The sequence below is a fragment of the Rosa chinensis genome, chromosome 7 (genome assembly GCF_002994745.2).
Source record: "Rosa chinensis cultivar Old Blush chromosome 7, RchiOBHm-V2, whole genome shotgun sequence".
Lineage (NCBI taxonomy): Eukaryota > Viridiplantae > Streptophyta > Magnoliopsida > Rosales > Rosaceae > Rosa > Rosa chinensis.
The window spans coordinates 51,447,187-51,470,146 of record NC_037094.1 but is presented as its reverse complement, the minus strand read 5'-3'; the positions used below and the strand labels follow the sequence as shown (position 1 = coordinate 51,470,146).

Here is a 22,960-nt window from a genome sequence, read left to right as displayed (position 1 = left end):
AAAAAATTTTAAGATTTCTTTTTACATTCCGGATTATTTTTTAGGGTGAAAATCAAAATTACCATTATCGATCATTTAATCGCAGCCATTGGATCGAAAGATCCAACGGCTATGATTAAATTACACAAAAGTATAGGTTAGAAAAAAGAGAGAGTTGTTGGCAGCAGGCCCACGTGCTTGTGGAGCCCACCACCAAAGGTCGGGCAATTCGGTGACTAAGGATTAGCAAACCAATTGCCTGGGCAAGTGGTCCCTAGTGATTGCCTAGGCAATCTTTTCCCTTTGCATGGCCAAGACTGGCCCTCTTCTCCAATTGGCCACCCAATTGGTCCTTTGGTGTATCTGCTCTAAGGATTAACAAACAAATTGCATGGGCAAGTGGTCTCATGTGGCCCCTAGTGATTGCCTGGGCAATCTTTTCCTGCTGCCAGTGGCGGAACTAGAAGGTTGTATTTGGGGGGGCCGAAAAATTGTGAAATATGTTTAACAAATTTTTAATTTTTTTTTTATTAGAAGACAATTTAATGCAAAACATATTTAACATTTATAAAGAAAGCTTTAATAGTAATTTTTGAGCTACGTACCAATGTATTCTTTCATAGCATCTATTTATGTCTTCTTTTTAGTTTTTCAAAAAATTTATTAATAGGTTATAGATATTGTACCACACAAGTGTTAAAAATTATTATTTTTTATACTTTTTCTACACAATCCAGAGAAGGGGGGGTGGGGAATTCCATGATTCTTGTCTAATTCACTTACCAATTACATGTTCCCACATTTGCAATTCAAAAGTTTGAGGGGGGCCAGGGCCACCTCTGGCCCCTTAATAGTTCCGCCACTGCCTGCTGCATGGCCAAGACTGACCATTTTCTCCAATTGGTCACCCAATTGGTCCTTTTGTGCATCTGCTCTAATGCATCTTAATCTCTCAGACATAAAACTGGGATTAGGATTGCATAAGAGCCTAGATGGATGTTCAACATAGGGTCTTGGATTACCAATGTGAGGATTTGGAAAAAGAAAGAAGGGATTTTAAAATGATTTTGGTAAAAGCTTGAAAAATCGAGAGACCCATTTGAGAGGCGACAAAAAAAAAAAAAAAAAAAAAACTCTTAACTAATTAAAGGGTAAAATGATCTTAAAAAATTAAAGAAGACATGGGACAATAATAGTTAACCATTATATATTTGGAGTCTTCTAGATTTTTTTTCCCTTTTTGCCCCTAAGATCAGTAATCTTAACCTGATCACCACTCTCCAAATTGAACGCATTGATACATGTCCCTGCCTAAATATTCATGGGAAGCTATTACATTTGTTACTGATATTCATGGTATAATTTATGATTGAATTTTTTTTATTGATGGTTGGATGCCAGGGTAATTGTAGCACTATAGCAGCCTATCCGCTTAGACTATTTTCTTAGTAATTTCCCCCCTGTTGCAGTCAAATTCTGCCTGCTTTGTACAACGGATGCTAATTAATTACGGGCATAGCTCATAATTTGTATTAGCAAGCTAAAAGTTGCTGTATATCACTTGGTAAAGGTGCTGCATTGCCATTGCAAAAGTCCGTGTTCAACTACTGCAAACTGTTCTACTTGCCGGTATGCTGTGGTTTTTTGGTTACACGGAATAACCAATAATGTTGAAGTTTAGACCAGGAAAATCAAGCCAAAGCCAATTTAATCACAAAGACGACGTAGGAAACTAAAATTCACAGCTGATCGAGAGAAGCTAGCTTGATTTGGCACTGAGGACAGAGAGTTAACTTTGATTATGAGGAATTTATGGAAGGCAGGCAACAACACAGTTTTGAAAAAATGGCGATCCATGTATTTCCTAAGACAGGAGTATCCTGGTCCGCCAAGGATTCTTCATCTGTACTCGTTTCCATACTCGCATTGTCATCAGATTCCCTTCTGTTGAAAGGTTGGTGCTCTTTCGATGGGACATGGCTCGGTCCTTCCTCCTCCTCTTCCTCATCATCACATTCATAAATAGTAATATTCAGTAGGCCTTGATAGTATGGGATTACATCATACCACATCGGCTTGGGATAGGAACTGATACATCTGTCAGACAACAGACGCAGGCCTATTTTCTCCACCCTGAACTCTTCATATGGAATAACTGCAACAAGATCGACCAAGTCGCCGCCTCCCAATTTGAACTCATCATTTGATAAATGTCCCAGCCAAAGATAGTATTCATGGGAATTTCTTGCAAAGGCAATATCTGTCTCCGCTTTGAAACTAGTACGCTTGGTATGATTGACAACATAAAAGAAGAAGTCATAAAGCCCTTGGCTGGAATCTGCCGAATTAGCAGAATAGACCACGCAAACAGCCAACACTTTAAGATCGCAACCAATCTCTTGAGGCACTCTAAAATGGACTTGGCCACCGTCCTCTGTGATGTACTCAAACCACTTTGGAATTTCATTTCCGCCAACCAAAATGTCACCAGCCCCGATCCATCCCTATACCATGCATATGGACCAAGATTTAGTTTTTGTGATATCCACTTATCATAAATTCTTGCAAATTTTTGTTTCGATTAGGGGTGTGCAAAACACAGTACAAACCGGCCAAACCGGTTAAAACCGACCGGTAAATATGGTTTGGTTAAAATTTTTTAACTTTAAAAATTAAAAGCCGGTTCAATACCGAACCAAACCATTTGTGAATTGGATTGGTTTGGTTTCTCTTTTACTTAAACCGCGGAACCCGAACCGACCAGTATGTTCGAGTTTTTGGTCGCTTTTCGGTCGCATATCCACATCTTTACCGTTAAGTTTTTAGGTACTAGTGTATAGATCATCTATGCAAATTTTCAGCCAAAATGATGATCGTTAAGGCATTGATAACTGTCTTAAAGCTAGCACGGTTCAGGTTGACAGATTCAATCCGTCCATTGGTTTAAGCAAGTTAGATACCTTAACGATCATCAATTTGGCTGAAAATTTACAGAGATGATCTATACACTAGTACCTAAAAACTGAACGGTCGAGATGTGGATATGCGACCGAAAAGTGACCCAAAACTCGAACTTCACACGTTAATTTCAAAGCAGAGCTCCGCACTGGATAAAATCTGTATATATATATATATATATATATATATATAGTCTTTCTATGCTAAAGACCTCCTTAGATCTTAGATTGGATTTCCTTTAATAGACTCACTTTTCGATCGCATATCCACATATTAACCGTTCAGTTTTTATATATGAGTAGATCATTTTTGCAAATTTTCAGCCAAACTGATAATCATTAAAGCATTCAAAACTGTGATTTACAATTATGAACACGAACGGTTCAGGTTAGACAGATTCAGTTTGTTCATTGATTTAATCTAGTTCGATATCTTAACAATCATCAATTTGACTGAAAATTTGCAAAAGTGATCTATACAGTAAGACCTAAAAACTTAACGGTCGAGATGTGGATATGCGATCGAAAATTGAGTCGGAAATCCGAAGATACTTAGCATAGAAAGACTATATATATATATATATATATATATATATATCCATCTAGATCGCTCTGAAATTAAAGTGCGAGGTTAGAGTTTAAGGTCACTTTTCGGTTTCATATCCAGATTTCGACCATTCAATTTTTAGGTACTAATGTATATATCATCTCTGCAAAATTTCAGCCAAATTGATAATTTTAAGATATCTAACTCGCTTAAACCAATGGACGAACTGAATCTGTCCAACCTGAACCATACTAACTTTAAGGCAGTTATCAATGCCTTAACAACCATTAATTTGGTTGAAATTTTACTGAGATGATCTATACATTAGTACCTAAAAACTGAACGGTCGAGATGTGGATATGCAACCAAAGGTGGCCCTAAACTCTAAAAGCGCACTTTAATTTTAGAGCAAGACCTCGCTTTGGATAGGATATATATATATATATATATATATATATATATATATATGCTTGTCCGTCAGAATTCGTGAATGCCATACAAGAGAGAGAGAGAGAGAGAGAGAGAGAGGAACCTCCAGAGTGCTGTCTTTAAGAAGGTAATTTGTGAAATTGTTGTGTGCCATCATCGTCAGTCGCATGGCAACGTTTAATGACTTCTCCAAGCCAGGAAACTCAATGAGTTGGGGAGAATTATTTAGTTTTAACCTCTGCATCTTCATCTCCGAAAAATTTGGCATCCTTCTCAGTGCAGTGCACTCATCTGCGTTCAGGATATGTAAACTAGTTGGTAAACCATTGATCTCTTCAAGTTTTGTACAACCAGCCATGCGAAGACATGTAAGCTGAAGAAGACCACTCAGGCTTGGAAGGCTACCAAAATTGTTGTTGTCCAAATTTAAAGAATGTAACCCTGACAGACTCCCAAGATTCATAGAATCAATTGCATCATTAGTCAAATTGCAATTTGGCAATGATAGATCAGAAAGACTGGAAAGGCGACTGAGGTCCGGAAAGCTATCAAAACTATTACCTCCTAGATCTAAATCTTCTAAAAAAGATAGACTCCCAAGATCCTTAGGAACTTCATGTAAATTGCAGCCTACAAGAGACAGTTCCCTTAAACAATATAAGTTACCTACAGATGGTACTTTTGTTAGGGCTGTCTTATCTGCTTGAAGAGTTGTCAATGATTCCATATTTCCTAAGTTTTTTCCAAACTTTTCAAATCTTGAACAGCCAGAAAGCACCAGAGTTTTAATAGTTTTCAACTTATAGAAACTACCTGGGAGAGCCTTGAGAACTTTGCAGTCTTTCAAGTTTACCAAAACAAGTCTTTTAAGATGTCCAATGGACTTGTGAACTTTGGATAAACTCTTACAGTCTTTAAGTATCAATTTCTCGAGATTTGGGAGTTTTGAAAAGTCTGGTGATTCCAGTAGGTAGTGGGAATGACCGAGATTTAAAATCTTCAAATTCTCGAGCACCTGGTGGACAAATTAATGCGAAATTTAATCAACCTAAAACCTAAATAGAAGATATATCTGTGTGTGTGTGTGTGTGTGTGTGTAGAATGTAGATAGATATATAGAAAATTAGAAAGCAAGCTGGTTGAGCTATATTATACCCCAGTATCCTCCCAAACGTGCGTCAGCTTGCTAAACCGCAGGTCAATAGCAACTAGGTTTGGTTGATAAAATTCCTTTGGTATGACCGATAGAGGGAAGCCATGCCAACAAAGCCATCTTATCTCTTTACAAAAGAACTCGTAGCCTCCAGTAAGATTTGCGTAATTGAGTTGGAGCAATCTCAGATTCTGCATTTCTTTAAATGCTTCTGTAGTGAAACCACTATCTTCAGAGTCTGCCAAATCTAGAATAATTCCTTCAATTCTCTTAGTTCCCTATGAAAGAAAAGACAGCATGTAGGATAAGATTATTTTCCTGTGAAAAAAATGATTTATACAAATGAAGCAGAGCAATGAATTGCAACCCATAACTCTGATCCATAAGGTTTAGACTAAGGATATCTCAAACCATAGATCCAACATAGAGATGAATCAGTTTTGGTGAATGGATTGTACTTGCTGGGTTCTGTTATATGGCAGTTAGGGTTTAGGAGTTTTGTTTTACAGGGGAGTTGATAAAGCCCTTATCCTAGTCCAAAACCACTGTAAACAATTCTAAACCCTTTCTTAATTATAACTCAGCGCCATGCTTGGTACTTATTGAACCAAATTAAATGCAACTGCAGAACATTGTAGTGATCGATATTGTGAATAAAGTGGACTCTAGCTAGCATGCAATTTACTGGATATGCTACTCGTGAGCTAAATACATGCATATTATATAGAATTTGACTGGGAAGTACTACTTACAGTATTGTTTGTCAACACAGATTTCACATCATCAGGATGCCACAATCTGCTACGTTTCCCAAGGTTGTTAGGGGATTTTGCTCGCACAATTTCCCTGCCCATGTCTCGAACCAAGTCATGCATCATCAGCTTTTGTCCTTGATGAGAAGTTATAAGGCACCGTTCATGGAGGACTCGGATCCCAATTTCTGAAGAAAAGCCACAGCCATCCAGCACGTGTGTGACATAGTTCTTGTCCATTCCAATAAAAAAGCAAGATATGTCAAGGAATATATCCTTCTCTGTATCATCACCTAGCCCATCATAGCTTATTTTGAGCTTTTCCTGGATTTCACGAGGGGGTATTCTTTTCAATTTCTCAACTGTACTTTCCCATTCTCCTGTGCTTCTTGTACATAGAAAAGAACCTAAAACTTGGATAGCCAGTGGCAAACCTCCACAATAATCCACTACTTTTCTTGCAAGCTCAAGATATTCTCTATCAGGACCACAATTTCCAAATGCATGCCAACTAAGGAGCTCAAGTGCTTCTTCTTTATTCATTTGTTCAGCATGGTATATGCTATCCACATGGAGTTGCCTAAGAAAATGTTCATCTTTGGTTGTTATAATAATCCTACTCCCTGCACCAAACGAGTCTCGTTTGATAGCTAAGGCTTTTAGCTGGTCTGAATGATCTACATCATCAATTATAACAAGTACCCTTTTGCTTCCAAGTCTTCTTTTTATCTCAATGATCCCTGCAGAGACATTACTAATAGTTATCTTGGTCCCATTCAAGATATCAACAAGAAGTTGTCTTTGCAAATCAACCAGATGTTGGGTTTCCCTCACTTTTTCAAGGAAACTAATCTGACCTCTAAATGTATGATATAATTCGTTATAAATGACTTTGGCAACTGTAGTTTTACCCACTCCAGACATCCCCAAAATTCCAACCATGCGAACATCAGCATCATTTTTTCCAATATTTAAGTGATTTATAATCTTTTCCGCGCGAGAGTTTAATCCAACTTGGTAGTCGGCTATGAACAACTGTGTATTGGTCAGTTGTTTGTTAATCTCAGCATTTATAATTTCCTTGATGAACTTTGCTTCATGCCTGTCCATTGAATTCACAAGCAGAAGTAAGACCGACTGTGCAACTACACAATTAACTTGTCCAATACCATTTGCTCTAGTGACATTATTATCTATTTTTCAAGTTGTATAATCTGATTAATCTCAATAACTCAGTTGTTGATGTAAAAATAATAATAATAAAAAAACTGCACAATTAAATTGAATGATAAAGAGAGATTTTATTTACACATCTCTATATTCAATACACATCTCTAAATTTACCATTCAAAATCAAATTTGAAGAGCTGGTCATTAACAGGACAACTATATTCTCGTGTTCTTACCAGTTCATACGTAGTATTAGTCTGACATAGGCAAAAAATAAATTGATCGAGCATGGCATACAATGGCGAATCAAAAGAAAGGAACATAAAAACATAGTAATCTCATATCAAGGCAAAGCACATCTTGACAACATTTAGATATATGAAAAAGAGTTCTTTCTTTTCAATGGAGGTATGCGTATGAGAAGGTTGAGGAGACTTTAGGTAGTTTGGGTGGTGAATTTAGAAACATGGTAGAATGAAAAATCAGTTGAGTGGTGTATTAAAAAAGAGATGTGTATTAAGTATTTTAGGATGTGTATATAAAATTTCTTAATAATAAAATACTCATTCTACAATTTAAAATACTCATTTTAGGATGTCTGATTAAGGAATGTATATATAGTTAAGATTTATAGAGTAATTAAACTATTAAAATGACTAAGTTTTTTATTTTAAAAATAACAATTTGTTTGCAAATTATATAATTGAAGTTATTTGAGGAACTTTAATGAGGTTTATTGAGTAAATTTAGTATTTGTAAATTTGATAGGAGATGTAAAAAGTATAAGAGGTCAAGTGAGTAAATTTAGAGATTTTAATAGAAAAAACTCAAAGATTAAAGAGATGTTAAAAATCACGAGAAGAAGAAAAAGCGGTAAAAAAATGAGGTCAATAGTTTTTACCCGTCCGCAAGATGATGGCCAGACAAGTTAGCAGCTTCAGTGAGAGCATCTCTCCATCTCTGTACCTTGACTTTATCTTCACGAAAGCGCTCTTCATGTTTTTTAAACGCATCTGCAAAAATACCAGTCTGTCTCCGGACAACTGAAGGATCAACATCATAGAATATCGGCAACACCATTTGCCCCAGTGTTGTTCTACACTCCATGATCTTCACCAACTCCTCAAGACACCAACCGGAATCTGCGTACCTCCGTGAGAAGACGATCACTGAGATCCTTGAGCCTTCAATTGCCTGCACCAGTTCGGCTGTTATATCTTCTCCTCTTCTCAGCTGGTCGTCAATAAACGCATTGATTCCGGCCTCTTTCAACGCCATGTGGAGATGGCCCGTGAAGCCCTTGCGTGTGTCTTCACCTCTGAAGCTCAAGAACACATCGTATGTCCAACGTCTTGACGATGACGATGACGATGGTGAGTACGAATAGCAGGGTACTTTTTGGATTGCGCCGGTAGCCATTGCTAGTAAGTTAAGGACTACTGCAGAAGGAGAGATGCCGGGATCGCTCGGTTTGCCGGCGACCCGCGATCCCGATCGCGCGACCCGAATCGCGGTACAATCGCGAACCAGATCGGTAACTCCAGCGATCCCTTATTTACCCAGCATCAGGTGATTCAGATCTGGTCTTCTTCAAGAATCAAGACTTCGTCAGTCATCATTCAATTAAGTTTACCCACTTCTGCTGCTCCACTGAGATACCCACCTCTGCTGAGATTTATTTCTACTGTTTTAAGTTTATCCCTCTTTTTGGTTTTTTTTTTTTTAAGAAGATAATAACTATTCCAATAAAAAAAACGATAATATCTAAAAGATTTCTAATATCTAATTTTACTTATTTATCTTTTCAAATTAATGTGGTTTCATAATAAATGTATAGGGGTTATTTACGTAAAAAAGTTATGTTTATTAGGAGTATGGTTATCTATTTATTATTTTTTTATAATTATATTTATCATATGTAATTTATTTTCAATAAAATTTTCACTAATATATACGCTAATCATAGAAACTGGCTTACCGCATACATGTACCACGTATCCGTACCGTAACAACCCGCGATCCAGGCAACACTCAAAACTAATACGAGGCTTAGCGCCAAAAGATAATGTTTGTTTTGAGATTCACAAAATATATTGTATATGAATATAGGAATATAATAAATCCAATCAGCTTCTATAATACAGTTTACTATATATTTTTCTATTATTATTCTAGGATCGTTGTCATGCATTATCATATGCAACAAGCACATAGTTTCTCTGCTCAATCTCAAACTAATTATAAAAGTATAAGTTTGAATGGTTCAAATGGTTGACTTTTTCTGAATGTTTGAGCATCAATTACTTGTCCTTGGAGGAGATATGTAATCTTATTTTCAAACTCACAGTTGCAATGTAGAATATTCTGTAAATATTTACTTTCCTTATATGTGTAGATTACGTATTCTGTATAATTGTAGGAGATCTATTTCTATTAAGATTACACTTGTATCTCTATATTAACCTCCTATTTGGAGATGAATAATACATTGAAATATAACAAACACATCGAATTCTTATTTTCTACTTGGTATCAGAGCAGGTTCAATTCTTTTTGAACTTGCACTGTATTCTTTTGAAACCCGAAATCCGAATACCGAAAAACATCACAAACCATTGAAGTGAAACCATTCCCGAATATCTTGAAGTGCGAAACAACTCTTGAAAGTCATCATCATCGCATTGAAACTGCCGCACACTTTTTGGTTGATTCAGCCTAGCTGACAAAGACATCCTGCAGTTTAACTAAAGTCTACCACACCTTTAATTAAGTTTAGCACACCTTGTTTGATTAGACCTGCACAGCTTCAACAATTTGCCAATTTCTGCTGACATGACCTTCTGCTGCCAATTTGACTAAGCCTAGCCGACAAGACCTTCTGCTGCACCCTTGCTTGGTCACGTGTAATTTTCTTTGCTTTTCTGGTCAATGGAAGACGATGCTGCCATCCTTGCACTCGACAACATGCCTCTGATCATCAACCATTATCATACCACTGCTCAAGATAATTCAACGTTTCCAACAGGTGTTGCCTTGAATGAATCTAACTACACCATATGGGCACCTCTTATGAAGATGAGGATTGGAGCACGAGAAAAGGTTGGCTACCTCACTGGAGCCAGAGCTGCACCAGATGAGAACTCCCCTGAATTTGAAGTTTGGGCCACAGACAATGAAAAAGTAAAGAGTTGGCTCATTGATTCCATGGAGCCATCACTCATGAATCGATATATCCGACTCCCAACAGCCAAAGATGTTTGGGAAGCTGTTGAGAAGACCTTTTTTTATGATTCCGATGAAACCAGGATTTTTGAATTAAACAAGAAGTGCTTTGGAGCAAAACAGAATGGCCGGACTCTTCCTACCTACTACAATGAATTGGTGGGAATGTTTCAAGAGATTGATCAGCGTATGGCCTCCCAAAATAACACAGTGGCTGCTGTTGTTCAAGAGACTATTACCATGGCACAAATGCGAGATCATATGTTTCTTAGTGGACTCGATTCAGAGTATGATCAAGTCCGTGGTGAGATTATGCGGAAAGACCCGAAATTCAACTTAGGGCAAAGCTATGCCTATGTTCGAAAGTGCATTCTGATAGCCAAGCAATGGGACACGCCTCTGAGTCCTTTGTCATGGTTGTCCAACGCAAACAGGGTCCTCCCCCAGGCTTCTTAACTCCTCCACCACGCCGCCCTTCGGGTAAAACAAATCCAAATGCAAATACAAAGTGTCCAATCTGTGGAGATTTGGGTCATAGCAAGTAACGGTGCTATGAAGTAATTGGCTACCCTGATTGGTGGGATTTCACCAAGAAACCGCAAAAGAACCTTGGAAAAGTTTCAGTGGCTACTATAGAGGAAGAGCAACCATCTAATGCCTCCGCTAACGTAGCACAGTCATGTATGAAGGGTAACGTATCTATGAATAGTTCTTGGATAATTGATACAGGTGCATCTGACCATATGACTAATTATCTTAGTCTCTTGAAAAAGTTGAAACCCTCCTCTCAAAATATTGTTTCTACTGCTGATGGTAGTCCAACTCCGGTTACCGGAGAAGGCTCTGTTATCCTATCCGATACATCAACCCTTGACTCTATATTGGTTGTCCCTTCATTAGCATATAATCTCCTATCTGTTGGCCAGATTATTCTAGCACTAGCATGTATTCCTCAAATTTGAATGGTGGCAGAGATAAAGAGAAAAACTTGGATTAAATCACATACCTCAATAAGAAGCTTGGTTCTTAGGGCTGAAACTTTCAAAAACGGTGCAAACGCAGAGGAAGAGTTATCAGTCATATATATATATATATATATCAAATTACTAATCAATAATTAAATTCTAACAATTGGGTCTTGATTATGAATATATAACAATACACATACTAATAATTTGATAGCTAATAAGAAACCCAGGTGAGAGAAAGAGTGAGGGAGAAGAAGATGGAGACAGAATTGGTTGTGGTTTTTATATATTTTTTTTGTTATTTAGTTTTCTATAGGGGTAAATTAAGAATTAAATTTTTACAAAAATTAGTGGAGGTTCATTTAGCAAATCTGGAGGTCTGAATAGAACCACCCTTTTTTTTTTTAAACAAAAAATTTTCGTACACATGCAGAGCATGTGATTGTAGACTAGTTTTTATTGTCAACAAAGATTTGAAGTTTTAAATGCCTTCAGTTTAAACTTGAAAATGGGGAGTACGTTGGATGGAACTTCTAATCTCGTCTGGTTCCCAGTCGAGAAAGTTCTCTCTCTCTCTCTCTGTAAGAAGGTTTGCCTTGAAATGTGTAGATCATTAATGTAATTTTTCAACCAAGTTGAAAATCATTAAGACATTTATAATCATGATCTATCAGTTATGAACATGAACGGTTTATATTTGACAGCTTTGGTTCATCCATTAATTTGATCTAGTTCGGTACCTTAACGATTAGCAATTTGGAAGAAAATATCTATTTCTTCTGCAATAACTACTCACCTTTTTTTTTTCAACAAAATTTTTTCGTACACATGCAGAGCATGTGATTGTACAAAAGTTTTTATTGTCAACAGAGATTTGAAGTTTTAAGTGCCTTCAGTTTAAACTTGAATATGGGGAGTACGTTGGATGGAACTTCTAATCTCGTCTGGTTCCCAGTCGAGAAAGCTCTCTCCCTATAAGAAGGTTTCCCTTGAAATGTGTAGATCATTTATGTAATTTTTCAACCAAGTTGAAAATCATTAAGACATTTATAATCATGATCTATCAGTTATGAACATGAACGGTTCATATTTGACAGCTTTGGTTTGTCCATTAATTTGATCTAGTTCGGTACTTTAACGATTAGCAATTTGGAAGAAAGTTTTTAGAAGAGATCTACTCATGCATATATAAACATCTGATGATCGATTTACCGTAATGTAATCGAAAAGTGGGTCTCCCAAACCGTTGATTTGAAAGTCCTCAACTAGTTCTCATTATAGTAGTCCTCATTAAAATGACTCCCTAAAGTTTGGCACCTTAAGTTTTAAAAATATTAGAATGGTACCTAAGGTTCTGACTTAGACCCAACAATAATACCTGAAGTCGTTAGTTCTGTTACGAGTTACGACGTCTGTCAGTTGGCAAATTTTGAAGGGTATTTTTGTCCATTCGTATATTTATCCATTAATTTTTTTTCCTCTAAACATTATCCCTCTTCTCTCCCTCTGTTCTTTTTCATGGGATTTGCTGGAAATGATATTACAGTCAATCAACTGCTGCTATAGCTTACTGTACAGCAGCAAAACAACTCATCACCAAGTTAATATTGTCAGAGAATGAACTGAAGGATGAAGGTGCAATTCTGGTTAGCAAAGCATTGGCAAGGGGTCATGGTCAGTTAATTGAGGTTGATTTGAGTTCTAATTCAATTGGAAGGCCCAGTGCAAGACATTTAGTAGAGGCTGTTGTGAACAAACCTAGTTTCAAGTCGCTGAACATAAATGGTAACTTCATATCTGATGATGTAGTGGATGTTTTTAAGATTTTCCCACATCTGCTTGGGCCTTTGGATGACAGTGACCCCAAAGCATGTCCTAAAAGGCACCCTTTGGATGAGAGTGACCTCAAAGCAGTGTCGGCGCACTTTGGATGAGAATGACCTCAAAGCTAGGCGCTAGGTGCACTTTCACCACCCCGATTATGAGCTAGGTGACCCGAAAAATCTTTCCAAGCTTCAGCGGGTGCCTAGGTAGGCTAGGCGGTTTGGGCATAGCACTGAGGTTGGTTTTTTTTTCGCCCTTTTTCCATCAAAAACTGAAAATTTCAAATCCATAAGCATGTATCGACCGCATCTGTATATGTTCCTCTCGAAGCCCAGAAACACATTCATCATTAGAGAGAGACTTGATTTGAAATCTTTAATTGCACATGAACTATTAGGATAAGGCTCAATTATTATTAATTTTTTTTTGATTAAAACTTAAGGCTCAATTGTTCTGATAAAATTTTACTTTTTTTTTTTAAACCAATAGAAAATGAAGAGATTTCCTCATTCGAGCTGTTGCAAATTTTGAGAAATTTGTTTTGGAAAAACAATAAGTATGATTATGTTTTTCTCTATTTGGATTATTTTGACCATTTTCAATTAATTATTGGATTTTAAATATTTTTATTTATATAATTATATGTTATTAAAATAATTTAAAAAATTAAAAATTAAAAACCGCGTAGTTTCTGTCTAGGCTCCCGTCTAGGCCTCTAGGCGCTAGTTTTCGTGTCACCACCCGACTAGCACCTATAGCATTTTTGAGAACCTTGTCCCAAAGGAGAAGATCTTGATGAGGAGGATGAAGATGAAGGTGCTGATGATGAGGATGAATTGGAATCGAGGTTCAAGGGCTGTGAAGTAAAGCAAGAGGAATAGAATTACTGAGTCATGTAGTTTGCTGCCCTTTGTTAATTGAACTTTGTTTTGATGAGCTATATCAGCTCATTTAAGTCAGTGTCGTAGATCTATTGTTGTAGATTAACGCTCAATCTTTGGAACATTTAGGTTTAAGAGTCTAGCTAGTCGTATGCTCTCATTTTCCTGTAACCTTTGCTACTGGAACCAGTTTTTTGGTTATGGATGCAAAAGTGGGTTTACTTAGTTGAATTTGTTGCATTTCTCTTAATTATTGTTGTACTTTGTATGTCAAGCATTGCAATTTATTCATTTAAAATATGAAATGTTCAATTAGTTTGTTCTGAACTGAACTGTGATCAATCACTTACCTTTGTTTTTTTGTCAACTTAGTTTATTCATGTAAACTAAAGGATACAAGAGAAGAGCAAGAGAAGACAAAACTAATTAGGAAAAGGGAAACTAGCTAAGGTACAGCTGAAGCTACATTAGAAAACAAAATATGTTGCTAGGAGGGAGGCGGTACGGTTGCGAAACTCACATGGGTCGGCACACCCTCCTATATGTCAAGGCAGCAATGTGATCCGCAGCAACATTGGCTTTTTTGCTAGTCCAGGACCCGTTAAGGTTGCTAAAAGAAGCAGTCAAAATTCGGATATCAAAGATGATAGGAGCTAGAGACTAATAAGAATGATGAGATTAGTGTGAAAGGGCGTTGATAAACTCAGAGGCTCCTAACTTGTACTAACATGGCCGTGTTCATCCATTTCAGCAAAATCACGTAGAGATGTGAGCATGTTGTGGATGGTCTGAGAGGCCATGGCGGTGTCTTTGTGGACGACGAATTCAAAGCCCTCAACGCCAATTAGTTTAACAATGTCTTTTTTCTTCATCTTTGTGGGAAAGAAGTGAATTAAAACTCAGTGACTCGATTTTGATTTGCTTCTGCGTAAAGACGTGTTTGACTCTCATAAAATATGAAATTTAGGTGAAAAAAAAGAGAGAGATCATAATAAGTAACTAAGCATTAGGAAATATTGTACTTCCTAAATGTTTATAATGTTATTTTAATCCCTTTTTACCTTGTTTCGAAGTTCTAATTTATCTATCTATTTATACTATAATGTGAAGCGTTTAGACTTCATCAATATATATATTGACCCAAAATACCCTTCATAATAATAATTAATGAAAAAATGAGAAAAGAAGAAATACATAAATATGAACAAAATTGTAGAAGTGGGTGACAAGGAAACTTTCACGTTCTTTTTTGGGTCCTTGACCAATAAGGACAAAGGTCCTTAAAACTTTTCCCACAAGTTGAGGGTCCAAAAAATATTTCCCATAATGACATTAAACTGAAAATTCATTTGAATTACAAGTTTACCCCTACTCAACCCTAAGTGGAAAATGCACCCATGAATTAACCAAGGCAATTGCTGATTTGCCAACTAAATTGGTACTACCAATCCACTATTTATCCCAAATTGGCAATTGCCTCAAGCTTACACAATGCACCAATGAAAGGCAATGCGTATGCCAATCCACTATTCACACTTCAAATTTGAATAATTCATTAATTCAAAATAATGTTAAACTTATAATTTAATTAATTAAATAATTAATAATTAAGGTGTTTTAGGGAATCAGAAATTGAGAGAAGATCGCTGTATATTCTCATTGATAATAGGGGTCTTTTTATATAGAGGATTACAATGCATAGAATCTCAATCATACAAGGAAAGTAATCGTACATTGAATAGGAATCTAGATCCTTCTAATTTAACCCTATTACCACTAGGTCAAGTAACTTACAGTTTGGGCCAAACACAAATTAGGGTTTACTTGAACACTCCCCCTTGTGTTGCCCAAACGCGGTGCTTCTCTCGTTGCCTCATTAAAAACCTTACCGAGTAACAAAAACCCAGTGAGACAAAAATAACCTCGGTCGAAGGGGAAAAAGAGTACAACACACCCTTCACGTTTCGAGGTGAAAATGTAGACATCTCCCCCTGATGTCTGCGCCTCCCCCTGATGACTACGATCATGGGAGTTCAGATAATTTCCGCAAGCCAATGCTTGCCACATGTTTCTTGAACGTGGATTTGGGCAATGACTTAGTAAACAAGTCTGCCACATTGTCCTCAGATCGAACCTGGTTCACTTTGATCTTGAGGAGCTTCTGTTGTTGTTGATTGTAGAAGAATTTGGGCGATATATGCTTGGTGTTGTCTCCTTTGATGTAGCCTTGCTTCATTTGTTCAATGCAAGCAGTATTATCCTCATAAATGCTTGTTGGCTCATTTGTGGTAGACTTTAAACCACAATTGCTTCAAACATGCGTGACTATGGATCGAAGCCATATACATTCACGAACTGCTTCGTGAAGAGCAATAATCTCTGCATGATTCAAAGAGGTAGCGATTAAGGTCTGTTTTGTAGACCTCCAAGATATCGCGGTCTTTCCCATGGTGAAAACATAACCAGTTTGGGAGCGACCTTTGTGTGGGTCAGAGAGGTACCCAGCATCAGCAAAACCTTCCAAAACACTTATATCGTTTTGGGATGGGGAGAGGGAACACAGTCCACCATGTGTGGCGTCCCTGGCATTTGATGGGTCTGAATCCATCTTTTCTCTGTAGAGATAGAATAAGCCCATATCGATCGTACCACTTAGGTATCGAAAGATATCTTTAACACCAGTCCAATGGTGTCGTGTTGGCGCAGAGCTATATCTAGCTAGCAAGTTCACAGCGAATGAGATATCCGGTCTTGTGCATTGTGCTAAGTATAATAATGTGCCTATTGCACTTAGGTAGGGCACTTCTGCCTTTAGCACTTCTTCATCGTCATCTTTTGGACGAAATGGATCCTTCTTTGGATCAAGACTACAGACGACCATTGGGATGCTTGAAGGCTTAATCTTGTCAATGTTGAAACGCCTAAGCATCTTTTGGGTATAAGCTGATTGATGAACCAGGATACCATCTCTACGGTGCTCAAGTTCTAAACCGAGACAAAACCGTGTTTTCCCAAGATCTTTCATCTCAAACTCGGATTTCAAGTGTTTAGCGGTTTCCCTTAACTCTTTAAGGGTCCCAATTATGTTCATGTCATCGACATAAACAGCTACTATTGCAAATCCATAACGTGCCCTTTTTATGAACACACATGGGAATAGTTCATTGTTGACATATCCCTTACCAATCAAGTAGTCACTTAGACGGTTATACCACATCCGTCCGGATTGTTTCAATCCATATAGTGAGCGTTTCAATCTAATTGCAAACGCACTCTGTGGTTTAGAGCCACTTGACTTAGGTAACTAAATTCCATCTGGAATCTTCATGTATATCTCTGTATCTAGATCCCCATATAGATACGCAGCAACCACATCCATAAGCTGCATGTTCAGTTTTTTGGAAACTACCAAACTGACAAGGTAGCAGAACGTTATGACGTCCATTACGGGGGAATAGGTATCCTCATAGTCGATTCCAGGGCATTGTGAGAAGCCTTGCACCACAAGGCGAGCTTTGTACCTTACAATCTCGTTTCTCTCATTACGCTTTCTAACGAATACCCATTTGTGACCAACTGGTTTGGTGTTGGGCGGTATTGGCACAATTGGTCCTAATACCTTTCTTTTCGCTAGAGAATCAAGTTCTGCCTGGATCGCATCTTTCCACTTTGGCCAATCAGCTCTACGTTGGCATTCATCAACGGAGCGTGGTTCGATGTCATCGGTCTCAATAATCTCACTCGCCACTAAATACGCGAATACATCACCAATGATGATGGAGTTTCTTTCCCACGTTCCATGTGCACTAGTGTAATTAATAGAGATCTCTACGTTCTCAGAGATAGGTTCTGACATTGAGGCGTCCCCAATGATGTCTCTTGGACATAACCATAATCTGGAACATTCTCATGGGACGAATTTTGAGTATCGATGATCAAAGGATTTGTTTGCGCCTCATTCGCTCTCTTTCAAGGGTGAGTATCCTTCGAACCAATTAGTCTACCGCACTTCCTTGCGGGACCTGCGACCATAGATGCCACATCATTGCCATGTTGGGCAATGGCGCCATCTCCTGGTGTCACAGGAGTGGCGTGATGTCCAGTATTTCGGACATCGATCCTTGCAGGCACGTTTGCAGCAGGTATGTGTGATCTCGTCACTTTGGCAACATCAGAAAACGCATCAGGCATAGTGTCTGCTACGTTTTGGAGCTCGATTATTTTTCGCACTTCAAGTTCGGACTGTGCGGTACGGGGATCGAGATGAGACATAGTAGAGATAGACCACGACAATTCCTGTCATTCCTATTGAAAATATGTGTTCTTATCTCCCCCTAACGATGGGAAGACTGTCTCATCAAAGTGACAATCCGCAAATCTAGCGGTAAAGAGATCGCATGTCAAGGGTTCAAGATAGCAGACGATAGTTGGAGATTCATAGCCAACATAAATGCCCATTCGTCATTGTGGACCCATCTTAGTACACTGTGGCGGCATAATAGGCACATAAATGTGTAAGTGCTAGATATCAGGCTCGTATCCAGTCACTAGCTGTAACACAGAGTAAGATTGAGTTGCAGTGGGTCGTAGACGAATTAGCGTCGCTGCATGCAATATTGCATATCCCCTAGCAGAAACAGGGAGATTGGTGCGCATAACCAATGTCCGTGTTATCATCTGTAATCGTTTGATAGCAGCTTCTGCGAGACCATTTTGGGTATGAACATGGGGAACTAGATGCTCTACATCAATCCCTAGTGACATGCAATAGTCATCGAACGTTTTCGATGTAAACTCCCCAGCATTATCAAGTCGAATTGACTTAATAGAATGGTCAGGGTAGTGAGCCCGTAGACGAATAATCTGGGCGAGGAGTTTAGCATAAGCAGCATTTCGAGTGGACATCAGCGCGACATGTGACCAGCATGTCGACGCATCAACCAATACCATAAAGTATTTAAAAGGTCCGCATGATGGTTGAATTGGTCCACAGATATCCCCTTGGATTCTCTGTAAGAACGAAATAAGCAAAGATCCTTTGCGTAGGACGGTCTCGGTCCTAATTTCCAGAATGAGCAGGCTTTGCAGAAAGAGCGAGGGGCCTTAGAAGCAACCAATGAGGATTTTGGTTGGGCCTGAGCGTCGGTAGCGCTATTAGAAGCAAAATGTGTGACTACATCTCCCATCATGGCGTTGGAGCCATGGGAATATTGCTGTTTATGGCGTCATGGCCGTTGGGAGGAACAACCATGGCATCATGCTCATGGTTGGCGCCATTGATGGTGTCATCACATGGGACTTGGGAGGCCCTATGGCGCCCCAAGACGGCTGCAGCGGTAGATGCTGCAATTGTTGCGGTCTTGCTAAGTCCAGGAATCAATTTTCAATTCTTGCTTCTTCTCACTCTGAAGAATGGATGTCTGTGTGAAGTCTTTCGTATACGGAGCATCATATCACGACCAGGGTGCCCTAGTCGGTCATGCCAAAGCCAATATGTGTCATAATCCAAGAGATCTTCTCTTATGACATTATTGGATTCAATTGGTCGAATTGTAGTGACATAAAGTCCACTAAATTGACACATAAGCTTCTCTAAGATGCGTTTTCTTTCGCAATCATTAGAGGCAATGCAAATGAATTCTATTCCGTTCTCACTATGCGTTTCCGCATGGAATCCGTTGGCCCTGATATCTTTAAAGCTCAATAAGGTTCGATTTGCCTTAGGAGCGTAGAGAGCTTCAGTGACTTTAATCAAGGTGCCATTGGGCAAAAGGAATTGGGCCATTTCATGTCCTTGAACTAAACCTGATGGCCCAGCCATCGTACTCACAGATGAATATGTAGGCAACATCTCCAAGAATAATTGCCTATGTCGTAGAATGGTGTGCGTAGTCGCATTATCCGCAAGACATTGAAGTTCATCCATTCCCAAAAGAAAAACTCATAATTAAAAAGGAGTCATAAAGAAAAGAACTCAACTTTTATTAATAAACCAAACAGACTTACATCATCGTTTCTTTAACCAAAGAAAATCTAATCCAATAAACTAGCTAATGCAAAACAATGGTAGTCGTCTAACTCCTTTCGGTAATTCCAATGTAAATGTGACCAGGTGAGTAGAGAGATGTCGGTGGAGCAAAGCTCACTTAAGTACACTTATCTCAAAAACCTTCCTAGACATCACATGTACATTGAGTACGCCTACTTTGAAGAAGGACTAATACCATTGGCATCTACTACAAAAATAATATGGCAATTGCCTACATCTCTTGGAAAATAAAAAAACTTAATCAAAATCGCCAGTTTCTGGGTCTTGATCCTTGTAGTCTTCCACCCTTAGATCGAGATCGCCATCTTGATCTTCTTGTTCCATGTAATTTGCCTCCCTTGCTTCACGATACATCTTGTATGAGTTTGCAACGTTCTGGGATGCAGTACACTTCTTTGCACAATGTTCACTTGATCCACATCGAATACAAACATCTTTATGGTCAGACTCCCTTGATCGAGATGCTTTTGGTGCATGATTTGGACGACTATGACTTTTGGTGGCGTCACCACCATAGCCTGAGGCTCTGACTCTCTCTTTCTCTTCACACGTTGACCTCCACGGTTCCGTGCACGCCTCTCTTGGAAATTTCCTTCCTCTTTAGGGCGAGAATATGGACCAGAACATCCAAAATTGTCCCTACTCTTAGGGTTTCGCTCCTTGCGTCCTCCCTTGGGGGCGTGACTATAGTTAGACTCCGGAATAGACTTGGTTCCCACGGGTCTAGAGTTATAGTTTTTCACAAGTATGTTGTCGTGTTTTTAAGCTACGTTCATGGCGCCAATGAGCTCATGAAATCTTGTGATACGTCCTGCTTTCACATCAATCCGATAATTCGTTGAAATCATCAGGGCAGAGACGAGGAAGGTAGAGAGAGCCTTCTCGATCAACATCGTATCAGTTATGGCTTGGCCACAAAACTTCATCCGAGACTTGATACGAAGAGCTTCCGAGTTCTAATTAAGCACAGACTTGAAATCACAAAAGCGGAGGCTATGCCATCGCACTTCTAAATCAGGAAGCAGGGAGTCTCGAATGTTGCCAAATCGCTGCTCAAGTTCTACCCATAGCTTTCTTGGGTCTTCCTCATTGAGGTATTCACTTTGGAGCGTGTCATTCATGTGCCTTGTCATGAGAATGATGGCTTTAGCTTGATTTGCTTCAAAAGCAGTAGCTTGCTCAATGGAGAGCACATCCTGACTAGGCTCTTGGATGGCTTCCAGAAGTCCATCAGCCTTAAGATGTTGGCGCACATCTCGGACCCACCTATGGTATCATGTGCCAGTTGTCTCCAGTGGAACAAAGTTCAACTTGTTCAGGTAACTCATCCTTAAAAACAACACAAGATTAGGGTTAGTTTTGGAGCGAAAAAGGCTACCACGAAAAACTATTAAATTGCTGAGCGTAGTCGCTTCCAAGAAATTATGGATTTTCTGAGCGTAGTCGCTTCCAAGAAAATCCTATTCCAAGAGGGGTTTTGGATTAGATTGAAACAATGATGTTTGTGGTCGATCGTTTTCTTCTCAACAAACTCTAAGTTTGGAGGACTCTACAAGCTCCAAGCTTGGAGTGAGCACGAACCCCCACAGCTTAGCTATTGGTCTCCCCTATGAAGAAGAAAGGAGGGTAGGAGAAGGGATGTTGGAAGTCCCCGAAAAAAAGAAGAGAAAAGTAATAAAAACTTCAAAAAGGGGAATTTTTAAAAAAGTTTACCTTGAAAAATTGCCGGAAATCTTGACCGGAAAAGTTGGCAGGAAAAAGACGCGGAAAAGTGGCCGGAAGTCGCCTGAAAAGTGGCCCCAAAAAGGTTGACCGACGTTGACTGACGTTAACTGGAGGTGCTGACATGGCAATCTGATGCTGACGTGGGCTGCTGACTGGACGCTGACTGGATGTTGATGTCAGTGGGCCTGCTTCTGGTCTTGGTGGATCTGCTTTTGCTTCTGGGCCTAAGGTTGACTTCTGGGCTTGGTTGACTGAAGCAGAGGCAGAGGATGCAGGTCGCCGGCGATTCGGTGGTGCAGTCACTTCAGGAGGCCGGTTCGGGTGGTTCTAGGCCGGTTTCGGTGATGATTTTTCGGCTCCGGTGATTTGGGGTCAGGCTGCAGCTTCTGGTGGAGTATGGCAGCAGTAGGCAGGGAGGAAGGCTTCGAACAGGGCAGAGAGGTTCTCGGTATTTTCGGGGGCCGGTTTGGGTATTTGCTGGCCTGTTCTGGGGGCAGTGTCGCCGGTTCTAAGCTACTGGAAGTGAGAGCTCCAAGGTGGGCGGCGGAGGTTTCTGGGATTTGAAGGCGACGAATATTAGGTTTAAGGGTTAGGGCTTCGTGCTGATAACGTGTTTTAGGGAATCAGAAATTGAGAGAAAATCGCTGTGTATTCTCATTAATAATAGGGGCCTCTTTATATAGAGGATTACAATGCATAGAATCTCAATCATACAAGGAAAGTAATCGTACATTGAATAGGAATCTAGATCCTTCTAATTTAACCCTATTACCACTAAGTCAAGTAACCTAGAGTTTGGGCTAAACACAAAATAGGGTTTACTTGAACAGGTGAAGGAATATGCATTTATAAAATTTTTGAAAAAAATAATTTTAAGATTTTTTTTACCTTCCGGATTATTTTTTAGGGTGAAAATCAAAATTACCATTATCATTTAATCGCAGTCATTGGATCGAAAGATTCAACGGCTACGATTAAATAACGTTACACAAAAAGTACGGGTCAGGAAAAAATAAAAAAAAGAAGAGTTGTTGACAGTAGGCCCATGTGCTTGTGGAGCCCACCACCAAAGGTCGAGCAATTCGGTGACTGAGGATTAGCAAACCAATTGCCTGGGCAAGTGGTCCCCAGTGATTGCCTGGGCAATCTTTTCCCGCTGCATGGCCAAGACTGACCCTCTTCTCCAATTGGTCCTTTGGTGCATCTACTGATTCTACTCTAAGGATTAGCAAACCAATTGCATGGGCAAGTGGTCTCAGGTGGTCCCCAGTGATTGCCTGGCAATCTTTTCCCACTGCATGTCC

The 22,960-nt window shown here is 39.1% G+C and overlaps 1 protein-coding gene across 2 annotated transcripts; it reads right to left on the bottom strand.

Moving 5' to 3' along the window:
- Window positions 1-8,800, bottom strand: LOC112175189 (disease resistance protein RPV1). Of its 2 annotated transcripts, XM_040509852.1 has the most exons (6): window positions 7,889-8,800; window positions 5,818-6,919; window positions 5,068-5,343; window positions 4,474-4,927; window positions 4,016-4,353; window positions 1-2,483 (listed from the first exon to the last, which is right to left on the bottom strand). In XM_040509852.1, exons 1-6 carry the CDS (start codon window positions 8,404-8,406, stop codon window positions 1,779-1,781), a joined length of 3,393 nt encoding a protein of 1,130 aa, XP_040365786.1. In that variant the 5' UTR covers window positions 8,407-8,800; the 3' UTR covers window positions 1-1,778. The 2 variants fall into 2 exon arrangements, with proteins under 2 accessions (XP_040365786.1, XP_024168618.1); XM_024312850.2 differs by having other exon boundaries at window positions 2-2,483; window positions 4,016-4,927; window positions 7,889-8,799.
- Between the last annotated feature and the right edge of the window lie 14,160 nt (window positions 8,801-22,960).